Source organism: Entelurus aequoreus, linkage group LG17 (assembly GCF_033978785.1).
Source record: "Entelurus aequoreus isolate RoL-2023_Sb linkage group LG17, RoL_Eaeq_v1.1, whole genome shotgun sequence".
NCBI lineage: Eukaryota > Metazoa > Chordata > Actinopteri > Syngnathiformes > Syngnathidae > Entelurus > Entelurus aequoreus.
In genome coordinates this window covers 47,339,061-47,361,406 of record NC_084747.1, presented here as the reverse complement: position 1 = coordinate 47,361,406, position 22,346 = coordinate 47,339,061, and the positions used below count along the sequence as shown (strand labels likewise).

Here is a 22,346-nt window from a genome sequence, read left to right as displayed (position 1 = left end):
CAACACAGGAGTTGACGACTGCAGCATGAGAGGTTTACTGGCGACGCTTGATGACCTCATCAAACCGCCGCGAGCGGAGCATAAAAACAACAAGAGTGTTGTTGCCGGTGCTGTAGCCGTGGCTAACAAGCGAGCTCGCTCTGTGACTGACTAACGACACCATGTCTATGGTTTGGGATTATTTTAAAGTGTCTCTGACGGATAAAAAAACTGGCAATTTGCAATGACTGCAAAAAGTTGGTTATGCGAGGAGGAACCAAGACGTCTTCCTTTAATACGAGCAATTAGATCTCCCACCTCTTCAAGAATCATAAGGAGATACACGACGAATACAAGCGGAAGGAAGATGGATGAAAAGCAAACACCAAAAAAAAGTAGTACCACACAGTCTTGCACTAAATGAGGATTATGTTATAGTTTACTTTATTACTCTAGTATACTCTGGACTGAAGCTGTGTGCCTTCATTGTTTTTGTAGCTGTTGTTTAAAAAAAATAATGCACTTTGTGAAAGTCAAAGTATAGTATTTCCCATAGTTGTAGTGGGTATCAGGATTATCTCAGGGAGAGCATATCCCAAATTCAAAGCTGCTGTTTTGAGCACTTTGTGACTTCAATAATAAATATGGCAGTGCCATGTTGGCACTTTTTTCCATAACTTGAGTTGATTTATTTTGGAAAACCTTGTTACATTGTTTAATGCATCCAGCGGGGAATCACAACAAAATCAGGCATAATAATGTGTTAATTCCACGACTGTATATATCGGTATCGGTTGATATCGGTATCTGTAATTAAGAGTTGGGTAATATCGGATATCGGCAAAAAAGCCATTATCGGACATCTCTATTCAGATCGGATGTTGTGCACCATAATAAAATGGGAACTAACTAAAAATATGTTTGTCTTTACAAACTGTATCATGTTGTATAAAATGCTAGTGATTATTTGAAAAATGTATTTGCAAAATGTGTTTTCTTCATTATGATTTTTTCAAATATATATATTTTTAAATATATCTACCGGTTAATACCCATTATTTCCTGTACATTTCCAAGTACTGAAAGGTTATGTGATGGTGACAGTGTAACCCTGGAACATATAAAAGCCATTTATAAGTAGCTTTAAAAATGTTGTTGAATTTTCTTAGGGATGAAATTAGATGTTTTAGTCTCCAACATTTGTGACCTGTGCTGGCAAAACGAGTCACAATGAGGAAATTTTAAAAACTGAGTTATTGTTATTTACACATTCTCCATCTAAAGACCTTCAAAATGATATATGGTTTGTTGGAATCGGACAGAAAATGACCGAGTTACATCCGATTGAAGTCGACCAAGTTTGAGGGTCCGTTTTGAGAAAAACCAGCTTAAAGTTTACTGTTCCAGAACAGAATGTTCCAAAACAAAACTCCATAGCAACCATACCTTAAAAGTCCTTGTAGCAACACCAAAATTGGTACAATTAAAGTCAAATCCCATGTCTAAAGGAAAAATATATATTCAACTCTATTGAAAACGGTTATGTACAAAAATTTCAACACTGTTATGTCACAGTTTTTTTGTTCACTGGTCAGTTTGTCAGCTGGTCAGCTGTCCGTAATATTCCTGACCAGCAGCACTAAGAAGATTCGCCGACTGCAGTGAATTTAGCGCACTTGCAACCGCCTGTGTACCCTCTCCACCTTCTAAATCCATTACGGAATGTAAAACAGTCTAACTTATCCACAAAAATAATAATTAAATGTTCGAAAATCACCTTTTTTCACCAAATATTCCGCTCGAATTACTGTGTTGTTTTTCATCAGGGCGCTGCCATGATACCACAATGCACCGCGCGGGGTGATTCAACCAATGAGGGTACGCCTCACAGCGACCGGTGTTCCGGTTAGCAACAAGCCGGATTTGTTTACGTCGGGACAGGTTTAAAAACTCGAATTATATTGGTTCAGAATGGCGTCATCGGGAATTCCATGCTCATTTTTAGAAAGTAGGTAAACTTGGCGTCACAATGATACCAAATATGGCTCGGGAGATTCCCCCTTATTGCCGCGAGTGAGCGTTGAAAACACTTGATTTTCTCAATGAATTTTAACACAAAGGACTAATTTCTGAAGATATACCTCGTACAAAACCTTCAAATAAAGGTGATTTAAGATGTTTTCTTGCTATTTCGATGATTGGGATCGCTAGATTGTGGCTTTATGGACTCATTTTTGTGAAAATCTCAATTTCAACCAAGATACATTTTTTTCACTTATTTGCCTGTAGGTCAAAATTAGCCTGTGCGTATTCCGACTCATTTTGCCAGCACGGGTCACATTTGTCTCTGCCACTCAGAAGCCTTCAGTTTTCTCATGTAGTTACAGTTGGAATCCATGTGGACCTTTATTCATCTCATCGTAAGAGAATCACATAGACAGAAATGAAGAAAAAGTGGCTAAAAAGTGCCAAAAAAGGAGGTGGGAGTCAAAGCTGTGCCCTGTCGCTTGGAGGGACAGTGCAATGTGTCACTAATCTATAGAAGGGAGAAGCAATGCCACCGCCTTGGGGGGGAACATCGGTCCAAATTAAATTCTTCACTCTGCGTCTCCGGGCACTGCCTCGGGGTATCCCACGACCTCGGCGGAGGTGGATGGAGGCCATTACGAGGAGAGAGTGAAGGCGACAGGTAAATTGTTGTCTATAGCAGAGAAAGAAACCGTAAAGAAGATCAAATGTAGGAAAGCCTTTTCCCCCCCATTACATATGATGTGAAGTGATTTCATCTGTTCCAGGGTCAAACTGTAGGCATCATAAAATATTTAACCGTGCAAACATTCTAAAATGTAGAAACATTAAAAAATTATGTGTTAAATAAATTAACACATTTAATTTTGTGTCGTCAGGGCTAGCAAGGCCTTCTCTGCTGGCCTAACATAACCAGAAATCATGATCATAATTAAAGATAATAATAATCAAATATATTTTTTATTTTACTTACCCTTAATATCTAAAAGTATTCATATTCTCTGCATGTCATATTATGCTCCTTCCAGTGCTGTTGGTTTTTAGTTTTAGTTTGTATCCAATCAGAATTCAGCTAGCTTATTGTTAGAATAATTGTTTCTAAATTATCACAAAAACTTTGTGTTACATTGAGGGTCTGGTGAGAAGACAAAAGCTGTCTTTGAAACCTACCAAGAGTAAGGCTCGTAAAACTCCACTGTGTAGGGGGGGGAAGCAAAATGAAGGTGTTCCTGTTTTCTCTCATGTATGGTAATTAACAAAAATATATTGTTCTAACCCAAGGACTTCAAAGCAGGGAGATGGCAGGATCTGCCCAATTTCCAGACAAACTCTTTTTGAATTGATTGATTGATTGATTGATTGATTGATTGATTGATTGATTGATTGATTGATTGATTGATTGATTGATTGAGACTTTTATTAGTAGGTTGCACAGTGAAGTACATATTCCGTACAATTGACCACTAAATGGTAACACCCGAATAAGTTTTTCAACTTGTTTAAGTCAGGGTCCACTTAAATTGATTCATGATACAGATATATACTATCATATATACTATCATCATAATACAGTCATCACACAAGATAATCACATTGAATTATTTACATTATTTACAATCAGGGGTGTGGAGGGGGGGGGGGGTAGGATATGGACATCAAGTAGTGGATAGAGAGAGAGAGAGAGAGAGAGAGAGAGAGAGAGAGAGAGAGAGAGAGAGATCAGAAGGCATAAGAAAAAGTATCTGCATTTGATTGTTTACATTTGATTATTAGCAATCCGGGGAGGGTGTTAGTTTAGGGTTGTAGCTGCCTGGAGGTGTTCTTTTATTGCGGTTTTGAAGGAGGATAGAGATGCCCTTTCTTTTATACCTGTTGGGAGTGCATTCCACATTGATGTGGCATAGAAAGAGAATGAGTTAAGACCTTTATTAGTTCGGAATCTGGGTTTAACGTGGTTAGTGGAGCTCCCCCTGGTGTTGTGGTTATGGCGGTCATTTACGTTAAGGAAGTAGTTTGACATGTACTTCGGTATCAGGGAGGTGTAGCGGATTTTATAGACTAGGCTCAGTGCAAGTTGTTTAACTCTGTCCTCCACCTTGAGCCAGCCCACTTTGGAGAAGTGGGTAGGAGTGAGGTGGGATCTGAACTATTTTATGGACCTCTTTTTTAACTATTTTACGAACTCTTTTTGAACTGACTTTTTCTGTGAATTGTTTACGACTTTTTCTGTGAACTTTTTGCGACCTTTGTCCTTTGGAAACAGCGGTGGCTATGTGGTCGGGGAGGGTCCAAAATAAAACAAGGAGGCGTGCAATCTTTTGGCAGAGCGTGCTGAGATACTGGACAAGGGGTTACAGTGTACAGACGACTCTCCTCAATATTGAGTCCAAATTGAATTCTGTCTCTGTTTAATTCTTTGCCTCTTGTCTTGTTTAATAAATGTCATCAGTGTTTGAACTAGGGATGTCCAATAATGGCTTTTTGCCGATATCCGATATTCCGATATTGTCCAACTCTTTAATTACCGATACCGATATCATCCGATACCGATATCAACCAATATATACAGTCATGGAATTAACACATTATTATGCCTAATTTGGACAACCAAGTATGGTGAAGATAAGGTACTTTTAAAAAAAATTAATAAAATAAGATAAATAAATTAAAAACATTTTCTTGAATAAAAAAGAAAGTAAAACCATTAAAAAACAGTTACATAGAAACTAGTAATTAATGAAAATTAGTCAAATAAACTGTTAAAGGTTAATACTATTAGTGGACCAGCAGCACGCACAATCATGTGTGCTTATGGACTGTATCCCTTGCAGACTGTATTGATATATATCGATATATAATGTAGGAACCAGAATATTAATAACAGAAAGAAACAACCCTTTTGTGTGAATGAGTGTGAATGGGGGAGGGAGGTTTTTTGGGTTGGTGCACTAATTGTAAGTGTATCTTGTGTTTTTTATGTTGATTTAATAAAAAAAAAAACGATACCGATAATAAAAAAACGATACCGATAATTTCCGATATTACATTTTAACGCATTTATCTCTAGTTTGAACCTGACACTTATGTTGCCATGCTGTACCAAATCTACTCGAGGTATTTAGAATCAACAATGCGGGCGGCTATGTGAACGGGGACATACAGTTGATAGACAGTTTGCGACAGCCAATCAGATCACGTGTTGTTGTCAGTAAGGCCTTCTAGCTGGCCTCACGTTGAACGTGACGTTTACGCCTGCTGTGATTGGATACTCACCGGGACCGTGAGCGGATGAATTTGAGAACACAGAGTTGATAGACAGTTGCGATAGCCAATCAGATCACAAGTTGTTGACAGTAGCCTATCTAGGTAGCCTGATGTTAACGAGACTGTGATTGGATACTCACTTGTCATTCCAAAGTGAGTATCCCATTTACAAGTTTCAAGTTAGCAGGAAGTAAGAAGTGTTGCGCCGTAGCCAGACCGGGATAGCGGAGAAGGAGAACAAAACGTTGATTAGGTGGCAGATATATATTTGCAAGGCCATTTTCAAGAAGGATATGTAAAGAGAAACTACATCTTGTGAGACGATGTCGGCCAACCCCGGAAGCTAGCTCAGCTGTTCTGGCCATGAAATAGTGAAATGCTCGCCTATTCCACTCCAATAAGCCGACGAGAGGTACCACTGGCTTATACGGCGTCGAATAGGTGCTACAAATTGTGAGTTCAAATATTTTATTTTTTCACTTTTAATGTTTTTTGGAATTTAAATTTTGACAGTACAACATAAGATATGTATTAATTAGAGATGTCCGATAATATCGGACTGCCGATATCGGCCGATAAATGCTTTAAAATGTAATATTGGAAATTATCGGTATCGGTTTCAAAATTATCGGTATCGGTTTCAAAAAGTAAGATGTATGACTTTCTAAAACGCCGCTGTGTACACGGACTTAGGGAGAAGTACAGAGCGCCAATAAACCTTAAAGGCACTGCCTTTGCGTGCCGGCCCAGTCACATAATATCTACGGCTTTTCACTCACAAGGGAATGCAATGCATACTTGGTCAACAGCCATACAGGTCACACTGAGGGTAGCCGTATAAACAACTTTAACACTGTTAGAAATATGCGCCACACTTTGAACCCACACCAAACAAGAATGACAAACACATTTCGGGAGAACATCTGCACCGTAACACAACAGAACAAATACCCAGAACCCCTTGCAGCACTAACTCTTCCAAGACGCTACAATATACACACCCCCCCCCCCCCCCCCCAACCACCCCACCCTTCTCATGCTCTCTCAGGGAGAGCATGTCCCAAATTCCAAGCTGCTGTTTTGAGGCATGTTAAAAAAAATAATGCACTTTGTGACTTCAATAATAAATATGGCAGTGCCATGTTGGCACTTTTTTCCATAACTTGAGTTGATTTATTTTGGAAAAACCTTGTTACATTGTTTAATGCATCCAGCGGGGCATCACAACAAAATTAGGCATAATAATGTGTTAATTCCACGACTGTATATATCGGTCGATATCGGAATCGGTAATTAAGAGTTGGACAATATCGGAATATTAGATATCGGCAAAAAAGCCATCTCTAGTTTTAATTGCTGATGCGTTTTAATTGTTTTTTAAATGCGCCAGAAAATAACCCGTTTTGTACACTGCTGAGGTGAGTCAATGCCCAGTAGGGCGTAAATGTGTTCCTGTATAGTATTTCTTCAGCAATTGTCATGTGGTGACATCAATTATGGTATTTTGAGAGGTAATCATTGATTTCGTACATCACTAAAGGCCTAGGTGGGAAACGCAAGGCCGCCACTGGTTAATTTCCTCTACTCTATTAAATAAGGCACAATCGCAACTGTCATGTTATGATGGAGTCTTTGGCCACCAGAGGGGGTATGTGAGTAGATGCAATGCTTTTAAAAAGGCATCCCATGCAACTCAAATATGAGGATTTTTTTTCTATTTTATTCATCGCAGCTTCTTCTTCTGTGATATTTTCCTTTTTTTCTGCCAATTTAATGTCACGTCATCACTGCATGTGACGTCCTTATTATGCTGCATGCTATAAAAGAATCATAAAGTCATTAAAGAGCGGACGTGGATGATGAAAACGTTTGACATTTACGGCAAAAGTTTTAATTATGCAAATGAAAAACACTTCAGTCAACATGGATTTGCTTGAACATAGCAAAAAAAAAAAAAAAGGATGTTTAAGGGAAAAAGGTATCAAAGTAAGAGCGATAACAGGTGTGCATGGTGCGTTCAAGGGTCGCCAGTAGACAGCTTCTGAGAGTCAAAGTAACACAGCGCCGCTCTCAGATTTCTGATTGCCATCACTTCCCGACTAACTAAAATGTCCTCCACGTGAAGCCTTTCAGCACTTGAAAGAGATGAAATTACAGACATGCCACCTTCATCCTTCCATCTCTCTCGTCTTATTCCTGTCTCATAGCCAGATGACACGCTTTGTTTTATCCCGTGGGCTGCAGAGTGGCATGTGGCTAACTACTGCCATCAAGGCTTTACAGTGGAACCTCCAGTTCAAACCCTTCTATTTGTGGACTTTTCCATTTACAAACTTTTAGATCGAGTCAAGTAAGCCTCCGCGTGCGAACCGTGTCTCTGTGTTTAAACGCTTTATTCAGTCGTGCCTGCCAGACAAAACACAGGGCTCATCGTTGTAGCGGAGGCGGGGCCCTCCACTCACTTTCTGCACGGGACTTTCTAGTCCAGTGTTTTTCAACCTTTTTTGAGCCAAGGCACATTTTTTGCGTAGAAAAAAATCCGGAGGCACACCACCAGCAGAAATCATTAAAAAATTAAAGTCGTTGGACTGGACTTTCGCTGATGTGTTGGACTTTCACAATATTATGTCAGACCCACTCGACACCGAGGATGTCGTTGTGGCTTGTACAGCCCTTTGAGACACTTGTGATTTAGGGCTATATAAATAAACATTGATTGATTGATTGATATAAATTCAAACCATAACCAAGCATGCATCAATATAGCTCTTGTCTCAAAGTAGGTGTACTGTCACCACCTGTCACATCACCATGTGACTTATTTTGAGTTTTGTGTGTGTAGTGTTTTAGTTCTTGTTTCGCGCTCCTATTTTGGTGTCTTTTTCTCTTTTTTCGGTATTTTCCTGTAGCAGTTTCATGTCTTCCTTTGAGCGATATTTGCCGCATCTGCTTTGTTTTAGCAATCAAGAATATATCAGTTGTTTTTATCCTTCTTTGTGGGGACATTGTTGATTGTCATGTCATGTTCGGATGTACATTTTGGACGCCGTCTTTGCGCCTCAGTAAGTGTTTGCTGTCGTCCAGCATTCTGTTTTTGTTTACTTTGTAGCCAGTTCAGTTGTAGTTTTGTTCTGCATAGCCTTCCCTAACTTTCATTGCCTTTTCTTAAGGGCACTCACCTTTTGTTTATTTTTGGTTTAAGCATTAGACACCTTTTTACCTGCACCCTGCCTCCCGCTGTTTCCGATATCTACAAAGCAATTAGCTACCTGCTGCCACCTACTGATATGGAAGAGTATTACACGGTTACTCTGCCAAGCTCTAAACAGCACCTGCCACCCCGCTACCACCAAACCCCCCCATCTCCCGAGTTCGGAGGTCTCAAGGTTGGCAAGTATGGTTAATAGTGCTGATAAGTTGATTGTAAAGAAAAGTCTAGCAAGTGTGACAGATACGAGTTTCACATCGACAACATTTTTAAAGCGCACAAAGAGGTGGTTCTGACCATTTATGGTGCTTAAAATGCCCTGTATATAGGCATTAGCCAGGCCTCCCTCGCCCGCCTGCAGCTCGTGCAGAACTCTGCTGCTCGTCTGCTAACACAGACCCGCAGACGTGAGCACATCACCCCTATATTAGCGTCCCTTCACTGGCTCCCTGTGCGTTACAGAATCAATTTTAAACTCCTTTTATTTGTTTTTAAATGTCTAAACAACCTCGCGCCAACATATCTCTCCGACCTCCTTCAGCCTTACTGCCCCACCCGATCCCTAAGATCAGCTGCTACTGACGGTCCCTGACACAAGGCTGAAGCTTAGAGGTGACAGAGCTTTCGCTGCTGCTGCTCCCAAGCTCTGGAACGACCTACCTCTGAGTGTTGGACAAGCCTCCTCTCTTCCTGTTTTTAAATCTCTCTTAAAAACATACTTTTATTCCATGGCTTTTAACACTGAGTGATACCCATCCTGCAATGGCGCCCCATAATACACCTGCTGTGAACCTGTTTTTATGTTTTTTATATCGTATTTATTTATTTTTTATCGTGTTCTGTTTGTGTTGTGTTGTGTTTGCTCGGTTCTCGTATTATTTTTAACCTGCCCATTGTACAGCACTTTGACTACCCCTGTGGTAAATTTTGAATGTGCTTTATAAATAAAGTTGATTTGATTTGATTTGATTTAAAAAGCAGCTATTGCCATCTCGTGGAGTTATTAATCATCAAGTTTTCTACGGCCAATGTTGTTTGACCCAACGCTAATTAGATACCTCAGCAGGCATTTTGGCATCTCTAGTCATTAAAAAGAAAAGAAAACAAATGGCTGATCAAAGACTCAACTTGGGACGTTCCCATTTAGTTTGAGGAGGCAAGACTGTTCTTGGAAGAAAAAGCAATAAGGGCGATGAAAGGAAAAGTAGCAAAAAAGTCTAATGAACTAAAAAGTAAGTGGCGTAGAAGTCAGGAAGCGTCAAAGAAAAGAGAGAAACTGGATTCTTGGTGTGATAGTAGGTCAGATGCAACTGCTGTGATGTCCCACTTCTTATTAAAAGTCCTACAAAATTTGGCATGCAACGCGGCGCTTCTTTCTTCTAAAGACGTTTTTTGTTAAGTAGGATTTCAGGAGCTTTAACTTTGGGAGTCCAAACAAAAAAAAGAAGACAAAAACAAGAAGAAACTTACTTTTGGCAAAAGTGAGGACGTGAGGCGTTGTGTGGCTGATCGGAATGCGGCCGTGCACTGCTTTTTGTACTGCTCCTCTGGACGCTTTTCTGCCTGAGAGAACATGGAGTAGAAAATACAGACGTCAGGTTGTTTTCTCTGGGGACCGACTGAGGACAGAAAAAGATGAAGAGATCAAACTAGCCACTGATCATCCCCTCAGTACCTCGTACTCTGCTGGACTCGGTCCTTGTATCGATTCCTTATTGAAGAAGATGCTGCAGCGTTTAGCGGTGGAGCCAAAGCCTCCCTTCTTGGCTCGCTCTAAAAAGGCCCTTTTAAAACTCTCCTGGGCCAAACCGTAGGCAAAGACGTCGTACGACCCGGGACCTGGACGCAGATGGAAGAAAAATATGCAGGGAGTTACAGCAGAAAGAGATTATGAGCTTCTTTTGTTTTTTGATGCACCAGATTAAAAAAAAAAATGTTTGAGGTGACCTGAGGCTGTGCAAAAGAGATGCAATTTGACACATTTGGAGCACTTTTGTAATGAAGCAAGTGAAAATGTGCCATGCTGATGGACACCTACCCCAAAGTACTGAATGCTATTTAAATGGGCTGTTGCTCATTTATCAAACCTAAACATATAACAAGAACACCACCATACTTGCCAACCCTCCCGTTTTTAGCGGGAGAATCCCGATATTCAGCGCCTCTCCCGACAACCTCCCGGCAGAGATTTTCTCCCGACAAACTCCCGGTATTCAGCCGGAGCTGGAGGCCACGCCCCCTCCAGCTCAATGCGGACCTGAGACTGAGTGGGGACAGCCTGTTCTCACGTCCGCTTTCCCACAATATAAAACAGCTTGCCTGCCCAAAGACGTCATAACATCTAGGGCTTTTATAGAGTGCACAACTGCGCACACAACAAGGAGACAAAGCAGAAGAACGAGGAAATTACAGACATGGCGGCCGAAATGATATACTCATCATGAACGGAGAAGTTAAACAGGACAATACTGCCATCTAATGGATAGCCACTGGAACACTGAAATTCAAGTATTTATTTATTTTTCTATGTAAATAAAATAAATATATACCTCCCGATATTGGAGGTCTCAAGGTTGGCAAGTATGAACACCACTGTCTAGCTTACAGTATGTTACCGTTTAACAGAACATATATTTTTTATTTACCGTATTTTTCGGACTATAAGTCGCAGTTTTTTTCATAGTTTATACACGACTTATACTCAGGAGCGACTTATGTGTGAAATTATTAACACATTACCGTAAAATATCAAATAATATTTAGCTCATTCACGTAAGAGACTAGACTAGGGCTGCAACTAACGATTAATTTGATAATCGATTAATCTATCGATTATTACTTCGATTAATAATCGGATAAAAGAGACAAACTACATTTCTATCCTTTCCAGTATTTTATTGGAAAAAAAACGCATACTGGCACCATACTTATTTTGATTGTTTCTCAGCTGTTTGTACATGTTGTAGTTTATAAATAAAGGTTTAAAAATAAATAAATTAAAATTGCCTCTGCGCATAGCATAGATCCAACGAATCGATGACTAAATTAATCGCCAACTATTTTTATAATCGATTTAATCGTTTAGTTGTTGCAGCCCTAGACTAGACGTATAAGATTTCATGGGATTTAGCGATTAGGTGTGACAGATTGTTTGGTAAACGTATAGCATGTTCTATATGTTATAGTTATTTGAATGACTCTTACCATAATATGTTACGTTAACATACCAGGCACGTTCTCAGTTGGTTATTTATGCCTCATATAACGTACACTTATTCAGCCTGTTCACTATTCTTTATTTATTTTAAATTGCCTTTTAAATGTCTATTCTTGGTGTTGGGTTTTATCAAATAAATTTCCCCAAAAAATGCGACTTATACTCCAGTGCGACTTATACATGTTTTTTTCCTTCTTTATTATGCATTTTCGGCCGGTGCAACTTATGCTCCGAAAGATACGGTAATTTTAGTATGCATTTTACTTGATTTGACAGTAAAACATATGGGAGTGAATTATAATAAATGCTCACCATTTTTACTTCAGCTTTTAATTGGGGACCCTCGACCTGATAGAAACAAGTGAAGCAAACACAAACCGACCTGGTGTGAAGCCTTTGTTGCGGTTAGAAGGAAAGCGCGCCGCTGTGACGCCGAAAGGGCTTTTGCTGGGCCCCGTTGTGCTGTGTAGTGTCTGCAGGGCACAGCGCGGGTCGTTATACGTGCCAACAGGAGGCGACGCTTCTTTGGCAGGCTTGAACCTCTAATGGATGGACAAGGCAGAGGATGAGACAGACAAATGTTAGCGTGGGGGCAGGAAAAGAGTTGTGGGGAAAAGTGTCTTCAGTCATGTCCCTTTAGGTCCACTTTAGTGGACTTTTATCATCATGCCATTGAAAAGCTTTTTCTGTGTTGCTTTGAAATGACAAAGGCTAGTTTTCTTTGCTGAGTGCCTACAGCTGAGACACGCTAATGCTATTTTTTTGCAGTGTTGTGAAGTACTGAGGATGTACTGATATGAACATTTCATGTCACGGTTATTTTCACCAAAATTATCACAGTTGAGTATCTGGTGACGTAATTGTCACTACTTACGTGGGCAGATACCTGTATCTCCATATATGGTCGACATTTATCAGGGGAGCTTTGCGCGAGTTTGCTATTGTAGTCCAAAGTTGTAGTAAATAAGTTATTTCTTTTTTTTATCTCCTTGTTGTGGTGCAGACTGGCTCGTACATGCACATGCACCTCCACTGTTGCCATTTCTAATACAAAGTAGTAGAGATGTCCGATAATATCGGACTGCCGATATTATCGGCCGATAAATGCTTTAAAATGTAATATCGGAAATTATCGGTATTGGTTTCAAATGTATCTGTATCGGTTTCAAAAAGTTAAATTTATGACTTTTTAAAACGCCGCTGTGTACACGGATGTAGGGAGAAGTACAGAGCGCCAATAAACCTTAAAGGCACTGCCTTTGAGTGCCGGCCCAATCACATAATACCTACAGCTTTAACACACACACACACAAGTGAATGCAAGCATACTTGGTCAACAGCCATACAGGTCACACTGAGGGTGGAGATATAAACAACTTTAACACTGTTACAAATATGCGCCACACTGTGAACCCACACCAAACAAGAATGACAAACACATTTCGGGAGAACATCCGCACCGTAACACAACATAAACACAACAGAACAAATACCCAGAATCCCTTGCAGCACTAACTCTTCCGGGACGCAACAGTATACACCCCCGCGACCCCCTGCACCCACCCCACCTCAACCCCGCCCACCTCAACCTCCTCATGCTCTCTCAGGGAGAGCATGTCCCAAATTCCAAACTGCTGTTTTGAGGCATGTTAAAAAAAATAATGCACTTTGTGACTTCAATAATAAATATGGCAGTGCCATGTTGGCATTTTTTTCCATAACTTGAGTTGATTTATTTTGGAAAACCTTGTTACATTGTTTAATGCATCCAGCGGGGCATCACAACAAAATTAGGCATAATAATGTGTTAATTCCACGACTGTATGTATCATATCGGTTGATATCGGAATCGGTAATTAAGAGTTGGACAATATCGGAATATCGGATATCGGCAAAAAAGCCATTATCGGACATCTCTACAGAGTAGTGTATAGTTCGAACTTTTATCTGTTAGTAGACTCGATGCGGAAGCGCTAAAAACTACAACTTGGCTGACGGGGAGATGACGCAGTCAAAGTGGAGGCACGTAAATAAGACCGCCCACAAAAACGGGGCATCCTGAAGAGATGGTCAGAAAGCGGCTTGAAGATGGTCTGTAAAACAGACCACTTCTTCTGTGTCTCCACCCCGTCAGCCATGTTGCAGTTTTTAGCACTTCCACATTGAGTCTAATAACAGATATAAGTTAGAAATACGCGCTATAGCGAAGACATTTTAGCATGTACGAGCCAGTCTGCCCCAAAACAAGAGGATAGAGGAAAAGAAGGAGCTTATTGACTACAACTTTGGATGACAACTGAATACAAATTGTGGCGTTGTGCAAAGATCTTCGGGGTAAACCTCTACTATATACAGTATGGAGATTTCCATTGACGTAACTAAGGAAAAATGCATCACTAAAGTTTGGAAATCCAAACTTCTTGTTTGGAGTAGGTTTGGAAGATGGAAAGATTGTTTGAGAAATATCTCTGTCGTGATTTCAAATTTTCTGAACTTTTGGGGATCCCAAATACACAAAAACAGGTACCAATAAATAAGATAAGTTGATTCTGCATATTAAGCTGGGCTGATTTAACCCTGTAATACCCCTTGTTGTAAAATTACAACGTTACCTTTAACCATCCTAAAAAACAATCTGTTATATTTTTTTATTTTTTTACCACATTTACATAGTCATTGGGTCCCATTGTTCAGTCTCACAAGGCTATTGGATCGTACATTTGTTTATAAGTCACGCCTTCTGGCCATGAACTCACACAACCTCTTAAGGTTTCCTTCGAACAAAATCTATTTGTTTCATTGGACTGGATTCATCAGATTCAAGTAATTAAAATGTCTTTTTTTTTTTTTTTTTGGTTGTTATTACAATGTCTAGAGCAGGGGTCACCAACGCGGTGCCCGCGGGCACCAGGTAGCCCGTAAGGACCAGAGGAGTAGCCCGCTGGCCTGTTCTAAAAATAGCTCAAATAGCAGCACTTACCAGTGAGCTGCCTCTATTTTTTAAATTGTATTTATTTACTAGGAAGCTGGTCTCGCTTTGCTCGACATTTTTAATTCTAAGAGTGACAAAACTCAAATAGAATTTGAAAATCCAAAAAAATATTTTAAAGACTTGGTCTTCACTGACAAAGAAACAGATAACAGATTTGGTGTCCAGTTCAAAGTGTGACATGATTTATTTAAAAATTTGAGAGTTGACTTTTGTATTTTACATGAGTTATTATTTGTACAAACATGGTGCAAAGTAATTCATGATTTGTTAAAAAATGTTAGTGGCTAGTTAGTTAAAATGGGATATTGTGATTTCACAAGACTGTCCTAGAAGTGATCATTTGAAAATGTTCAATTTGAAAAATGTGCACTTAGAGAAAATATAAAAATAAAGTGTTGCATATTGATATTTATCTGTTTCTATATATATTTATTGTGAGAAATCATTAATATGATCAGTGTTTCCACAAAGATAAATATCATTAATTATTAATAATAACATAGAGTTAAAGGTAAATTGAGCAAATTGGCTATTTCTGGCAATTTATTTAAGTGTGTATCAAACTGGTAGACCTTCGCATTAATCAGTACCCAAGAAGTAGCTCTTGGTTTCAAAAAGGTTGGTGACCGCTGGTCTAGAGCATGTACATATGTAGTTATTGTGGAACAGATGCATCAAATTGCATTTAGAGCTTGTTATATAATTGTTGCAATTATACAACACTGGGTGAATGTGGTAGTCAAATAGCTGGCTTGTTGCAGTGGGCTCATACAGGTTGTATTCCCTCCACTACATCACTGCCTGAAGTATTTTCTCTATACATGGATAGTATACATTCTACAGACGTTTTACAGACAACAGGGACTGTTTTTAGGACTTTCACCACCAATAAAAGTCTTCATGACCAATGTCATGAAAAGAAAAAAAGAGGGGGAAAAATAGTTTTTTTTAAGAGTTTTATCTTGTTTCTTTTTTTTTATATTTGTAATAAATGACTTCATAAAAATATAACTAATGTGTGATTATTATTAAATGGTATATACCGTTACGGGGCTAAGTAAGCAATGAACCCTTAGTTGTTCAGACAACGTTAGTACAAATACAGAAATGCTGCTCCCATCAAAGCCCATTGTTGCAATATTACAACATTTCTCTAAAAACATACATACATTTTTTTTTTTTTTTTTTAACTCTTCAATTTCTGCATCAAATGCCTCCTACAACATCTGAAAGGTCAAATATATTTTTTTTTTAGGTTTTTCTATATTTGGGTCTCACAGGGTTAACCAAAGGAGGGTTTAGGTTAATTCGGCCCTGCTCGGAGCAGTAGAAAAAAAACAACGCCAGGCAAATCTGAGCTGCCTGTGTTCCACAGCTATGAACACCCATCGTTGCATTCCGCCGTCAAAATCGGGGGCCCCTAATTGGGTGGGGCCCCTGGGCTAAAGCTCAGGTCAGCCCATGCATTACGGCCTTGATAATAGGTCCCCTTTAAGTAATTTTCGAAAAGGTGACTTCAACTTCTACCAAAGTCATTTTCTGCTTGGATACTTGTACTTTACTCACATATTGCTTTCAAGTACTCCCAACAAGACGGGTGCTTCATCCACAGTAACATAGTGGCTGTCAGACGCTAAGTAAAGACATTACTTTGACAATAACACACAACCCGTATGGTTATGTACACAACTACTGCACTTCTAATATCGCACACAACACTCATGCCTAAATGGGCACCAGAAGAAGAAAAAAAAAAGCACCAGAAGTGTTTTTAAAGCTATTTTAGCAGCGCTCAGGTTCTGCTTGTCAAGCTCAACCTGACAGACCTTTCATCAAACATTTCCTATGTCAGCCTCGGCAGTAGTTACAGCACACACACTCACACACACACGCACGCACGCACGCACGCACGCACGCACACACACACACACACACACACACACACACACACACACACACACACACACAAACGCTAAAAGTGCCGAGTGAGGAGTTCAGTATAAGTCAACTGTGGCAGTACAGATCATTTTCTACACAGTTTTACAAATATATGCTTTAGTGCAACAACAACAAAAACTACAAACAGTAGTACCTCTGTTTTCGTTGGTAGTGTCATTTAAAAGGTCCGACAAAGACCGAAACTACTTTACCCGTAGATCATAATGCAAATCTAATTACCGTATTTTTCGGACAAAGTCGCAGTTCTTTTCATAGTTTGGCCGGGGGTGCGACTTATACTCAGGAGCGACTTATGTGTGAAATTATTAACACATTACCGTAAAATATCCAATAATATTATTTAGCTCATTCACGTAAGAGACTAGACGTATAAGATTTCATGGGATTTAGCGATTAGGAGTGACAGATTGTTTGGTAAACGTATAGCATGTTCTATATGTTCTAGTTATTTGAATGACTCTTACCATAATATGTTACGTTAACATACCAGGCACCTTCTCAGTTGGTTATTTATGCCTCATATAACGTACACTTATTCAGCCTGTTATTCACTATTCTTTATTTATTTTAAATTGCCTTTCAAATGTCTATTCTTGGTGTTGGGTTTTATCAAATACATTTCCCCAAAAAATGCGACTTATACTCCAGTGCGACTTAAATATGTTTTTTCCTTCTTTATTATGCATTTTCGGCCGACTTATACTCCGAAAAATACAGTACACGGCACACTTAACCGTGTAAAAAAATATCCGAGGAGGGGGACCTTAAACGACGGTTTAGTGTGGCTGACACAGGACTTATGCTAACTAATTATTAGTTTAAGGAGTTATCCGGCTTAATGTAGACAGTGGCTAAGTTTCCAAATGCATGCATTACGTTTTTGTCAATCAACATGTTAATATTACAATGGTTATCTTTTTTAGACAAACCTACCTACTCAGTGGCCTAGTGGTTAGAGTGTCCGCCCTGAGATCGGTAGGTCGTGAGTTCAAACCCCGGCCGAGTCATACCAAAGAAATGGTAATGGAGCCATTACCTCCCTGCTTGGCACTCAGCATCAAGGGTTGGAATTGGGGGTTAAATCACCAAAAAATTTTCCTCGGGCGTGGCCACTGCTGCTGCCCACTGCTCCCCTCACCTCCCAGGGGGTGATCAAGGGTGATGGGTCAAAATGCAGAGAATAATTTTGCCACACCTCGTGTGTGTGTGTGACTATCAGTGGTACTTGAACTTTATACATTGCCATTACAGCAACAGTTTGACCCTGTAACAGAGTCATTCTCTTGCAATGATATGTTGTATGGCTAAATCGACTTTGCGTTTGACCTAAAAGGTCCTACGGTGCTTTTGAGTCCCGCATTTCAAACAAATCACATCCTAAAAGCGAGTTCAATGGCAACCGTGCACAGTCGACAAGGCCGTAAAGTAATAGAATGAATGAAAGAAAGGTTGAGTGCTTTTAGAGATTGAAGACACGGAAAAGAGCAAGGGCAATATCATAGTTCTTCATCTTTGGGGGCACTGTGCTTTCAAAATTGCGGGAACATTAGAAGAAAACCTTTGTCTGATCCACAATGCACAAAGCTAGATAAAAAAAAAACGAAATAAAACTGTCATGCCGGGGGGGGGGAAGCAATCGGACTATTCAGGACAAGGCTTGAAGGTAGGAACATATTTAATTATTCAACTAACACTCAATAAAGTACAAAAAACAGAAAACAACCCAAAGGCCAAAAACTTAGGACATGAAACTATAGACATGAAAACAACTAACCAAACTATGGTATGGAGCAACTAGCATAACTGCGGAATCAGACATGGAAGGAGCAGCATGAACTAAGCAATGACGCCAGGACGACGGACTGGCAAAGACAGGCTTAAATAATGGTCTTCTTGATTAGAGCAGGTGCGTGTCCCGAACACCAGAGGCAGGTGAAACTAATAAGTCGCCATTAGAGATGTCCGATAATATCGGCCGATAAATGCTTTAAAATGTAATATCGGAAATTATCGGTATCGTTTTTTTTATTATCTGTATCGGGTTTTTTGGGGGTTTTTTTTTTATTAAATCAACATAAAAAACACAAGATACACTTACAATTACTACACCAACCCAAAAAACCTCCCTCCCCCATTTACACTCATTCACACAAAAGGGTTGTTTCTTTCTGTTATTAATATTCTGGTTCCTACATTATATGTCAATATATATCAATACAGTCTGCAAGGGATACAGTCCGTAAGCACACATGATTGTGCGTGCTGCTGCTCCACTAATAGTACTAACCTTTAACAGTTAATTTTATTGTTTTACTTTCTTTTTTTATTCAAGAAAATGTTTTTAATTTATTTATCTTATTAATTTTTTTAAAAAGGACCTTTTCTTTCTGGCACTCATCGAGGGTGGACGCTCCCCTTCCCTCTCCCGTATCTCTCCTGCTTGCTTCTTTGTCTTGTCTTAACTTTCTTGTTGCCTCTTTTTGCACTGCTCTCCAAATCTAAACATTGGAACTATTTAACTGGCCTCAACGAAATTGACAAGATCTTGGTTTTGGGGGAACCTGCTGTCGTGACGAGGCGGTTGTTGCTGGACACGCGACGGACTCTTGGGAGAAGAAGGAGTGCTGCGTTCCTGGCGACCCTTTTCGTCGAGGACGTGAAGATATCTACCTATTCGGAATTATGACAACAGGACACCTGCTGATTGGAGTAAGCGTTGCTCTAGTTTGTCCAAAAATTGGAAGTTGCTGGCAGTCTTCAAAGTACCCCAAATCTGCCACGAATGATTGGAGGAAGCGAGAAGAACTGTGGACATTCTTGGATAACATCGGACTGTCTGCCTCGCAGGATTTTTGAGGACCAGTCATAGACAATTTAGAGTGAAAAGCACATTTTCATTTTCACTCGCATACAAAACATTCTAACTTGGATTGTTTCCCTGGCTTCGAGACTCTCCCGAAGGACAGTGCAGCGAAGACACAACAAACTCCCTTCTTGTCTCTCATGGACACACACCTGTTGTTGTTGACTTTGGACTTATCGGCTGCACAAGAATCAAGGCCCCGGAACAGAGACACACTGTAGGCTTACATACAAACAACATGCATCCACAAAAATATACGCCACACATACACCCCCCCCAACCCCTCAAACCAAACACCCTCGACGCAAATCCCATAGGGGTGATGGAAGGATGGTCAGCGCCGAGAGCGGCGGCTTACCACCATTACTCCGCCCCTTCCCTCTGTTGCTAGATATCTCGAGATGTATGTTGTAATATGTATATGTGCTTTGCTATGGAGGTTTTTTCCCACTCCAGACTGGGCCCCCCTAGGAGCCCAGACTAGATTGTATTTTTTTACTCATCCTTCTCCAGCGTTTTACCTTTTTCCCCATCTTTTACGGGGCGCCTTGTGGCGACCCATCAGCGTTCCTGTTCTGTAACCCTGTACACTGTTTGTTTGTCTAATCTTGAACGGGTTTGTGCTGAAAACAAAGTTTCGTTGTACTTGTGCAATGACAATAAAAGACCTATCCTATCCTATCTTCACCATACCTGGTTGTCCAAATTAGGCATAATAATGTGTTCATTCCACGACTGTATATATCGGTATCGGTTGATATCGGTATCGGTATATTAAGAGTTGGACAATATCGGAATATTGGATATCGGCAAAAAGCCATTATCGGACATCCCTAGTCGCCATGGTAACTAAACAAACAAGGGAGCGCAAACAGGAACTAAAAGAGTCCAAAACTAACAAAAAATAACAAAAACATAATCCAGACCACAGACCCTTACAAAAACATGCTAGGACCAGTTTTGTGTGGAAGCCATCAGACACGTCCAAATGTCTTCAGAGAACAGTAAACATACCGTCCTCCGTTGTGGATTATACTGACAAAGCATGCGTTAAGAGAAGGGTAATTGTCACATGACCTGCTGTTTCAAGCAAAACAAAGCATGTAGTACATATGAGGAGGCCATCTGTCTGTCTGTCACTCACACACACACACACACACACACACACACACACACACACACACACACACACACACACACACACACACACACACACACACACACACACACACACCAAGCGCTTTCTCAACTTGCGCTTTTCCAAACAGAGCTTTGTTAGCGTTGAATCTAATTTGAATTTGTGTTATGTTGTCACGCTTTGTATCTCTTCCAACCACACACACACACAAAAGTACATGAATATAAAACATGGAGTTTGGAGGACTTATTGTCCAGGAAGATGAAAGATGACGGGGAGAAAAAAAAAAGAAAAAAAAGGGAGAAATGTGCGAATGATATCGGAGGGAAATTGGGAAGAGGTGAGGCAAGAAGTGGAAGACTCCCACTGTTCCTCTTATATCCTCCGCTCCCTCAGTGCCTCCTTATCTCGTTTCCTCTCAATCCCTCTGCAGGAGAACACTGTCACATGCAGCCACAGTCACACCCTGATGAAGATCTAAGAAAACTGTCGCCCGGGGTTCTAACGCCTCTCACACACACACACACACACACACACACACACACACACACACACACACACACCCACACAGACTGTGCTTGTTTGAGTCAATGACAACATCACACACTAGAGCACCAACACAGCATGTGGCCACAGAAATTAGGTCGAAAAGCCCCCGTCACACACACACACACACACACGCACACACACACACACACACACGTTTGAAATAAGCCCTATGATCTGACATTGGTCATTGAAATATGAAATAGTGTGTGTTAGACAGATGTGATTATTTGCACACTGCAATAAGTCAGTGTTCAAAAACAAGAAAAAAAATACAAAAATTAGGGGTATTTTATTTGAACTAAGCAAAATTATCTGCCTATAGAACAAGAAAATTTGGCTTGTCAAGACTTTCCAAAACAAGTAAAAGTAGCTAACCCCAATGAACCCAAAAATACCTTAAAATAAGTATATTCTCACTAATAACAACTGTACTACTATATGAGTACGTATTTTCTATTGTTTCATTGAAAATAAAACAGCAAAGTCCATTTGGCTGTTTTAATTATGAGACACAATTGTGTCAGTCATGATTTTTTTTTCATGCTTGAAATAAGGAATTATTACTTTAAAAAAATAGTGTTATACTTGTGAGTGTTGATGACACAGCTTTGCAACAGTTGATATTCTAGTTTCAAGCATGTTTTACTCAATATAGGTCATCAAATTTCAGCAACAAGCTGTAATATCTTACTGAGATCATTTAGGAGCAAAACCCTTAAAACAAGTAAAACACTCTAACATAAAATCTGCTTAGTGAGAAGAATGATCTTATTAGACAGAAAATAAGCAAATATCACCCTTATTTGAGATATTTAATCTGACTTAGATCTCAGTTTTTGCAGTGCATGTGTCTAGCAGTGCGGTGGAACTCTGCGGGTCGCCAACTGGGACATTCTGAGCGACACTTTAGGAAAAAACAAAAAACGTATATCGTCCTGAGAACCAACGTCTTTTGCGGTGGACATTTGAGTTTTGCATAACAGGATTCTATTTATTTTTTTATTTTTTTTAGAAATGTGTACCGTATTTTTTGGACTATAAGTCACAGTTTTTTTCATAGTTTGGTTGGGGGTGCGACTTATACTGAGGAGCGACTTATGTGTGAAATTATTAACACTTTACCGTAAAATATCAAATAATATTATTTAG

At 39.8% G+C, this 22,346-nt stretch overlaps 1 protein-coding gene across 1 annotated transcript in view; it reads right to left on the bottom strand.

Moving 5' to 3' along the window:
* The window catches only part of stpg2 (sperm-tail PG-rich repeat containing 2), a 109,665-nt gene that overhangs the window by 52,344 nt on the left and 34,975 nt on the right, over positions 1–22,346 (bottom strand). Inside the window, exons 8-10 of the mRNA XM_062025823.1 lie at positions 12,079–12,238; positions 10,155–10,318; positions 9,950–10,042 (exon numbers count right to left, since the gene is read on the bottom strand). Coding sequence (XP_061881807.1) covers positions 9,950–10,042; positions 10,155–10,318; positions 12,079–12,238 — 417 coding nt within the window. The remainder of the gene's footprint in view (positions 1–9,949; positions 10,043–10,154; positions 10,319–12,078; positions 12,239–22,346) is intronic.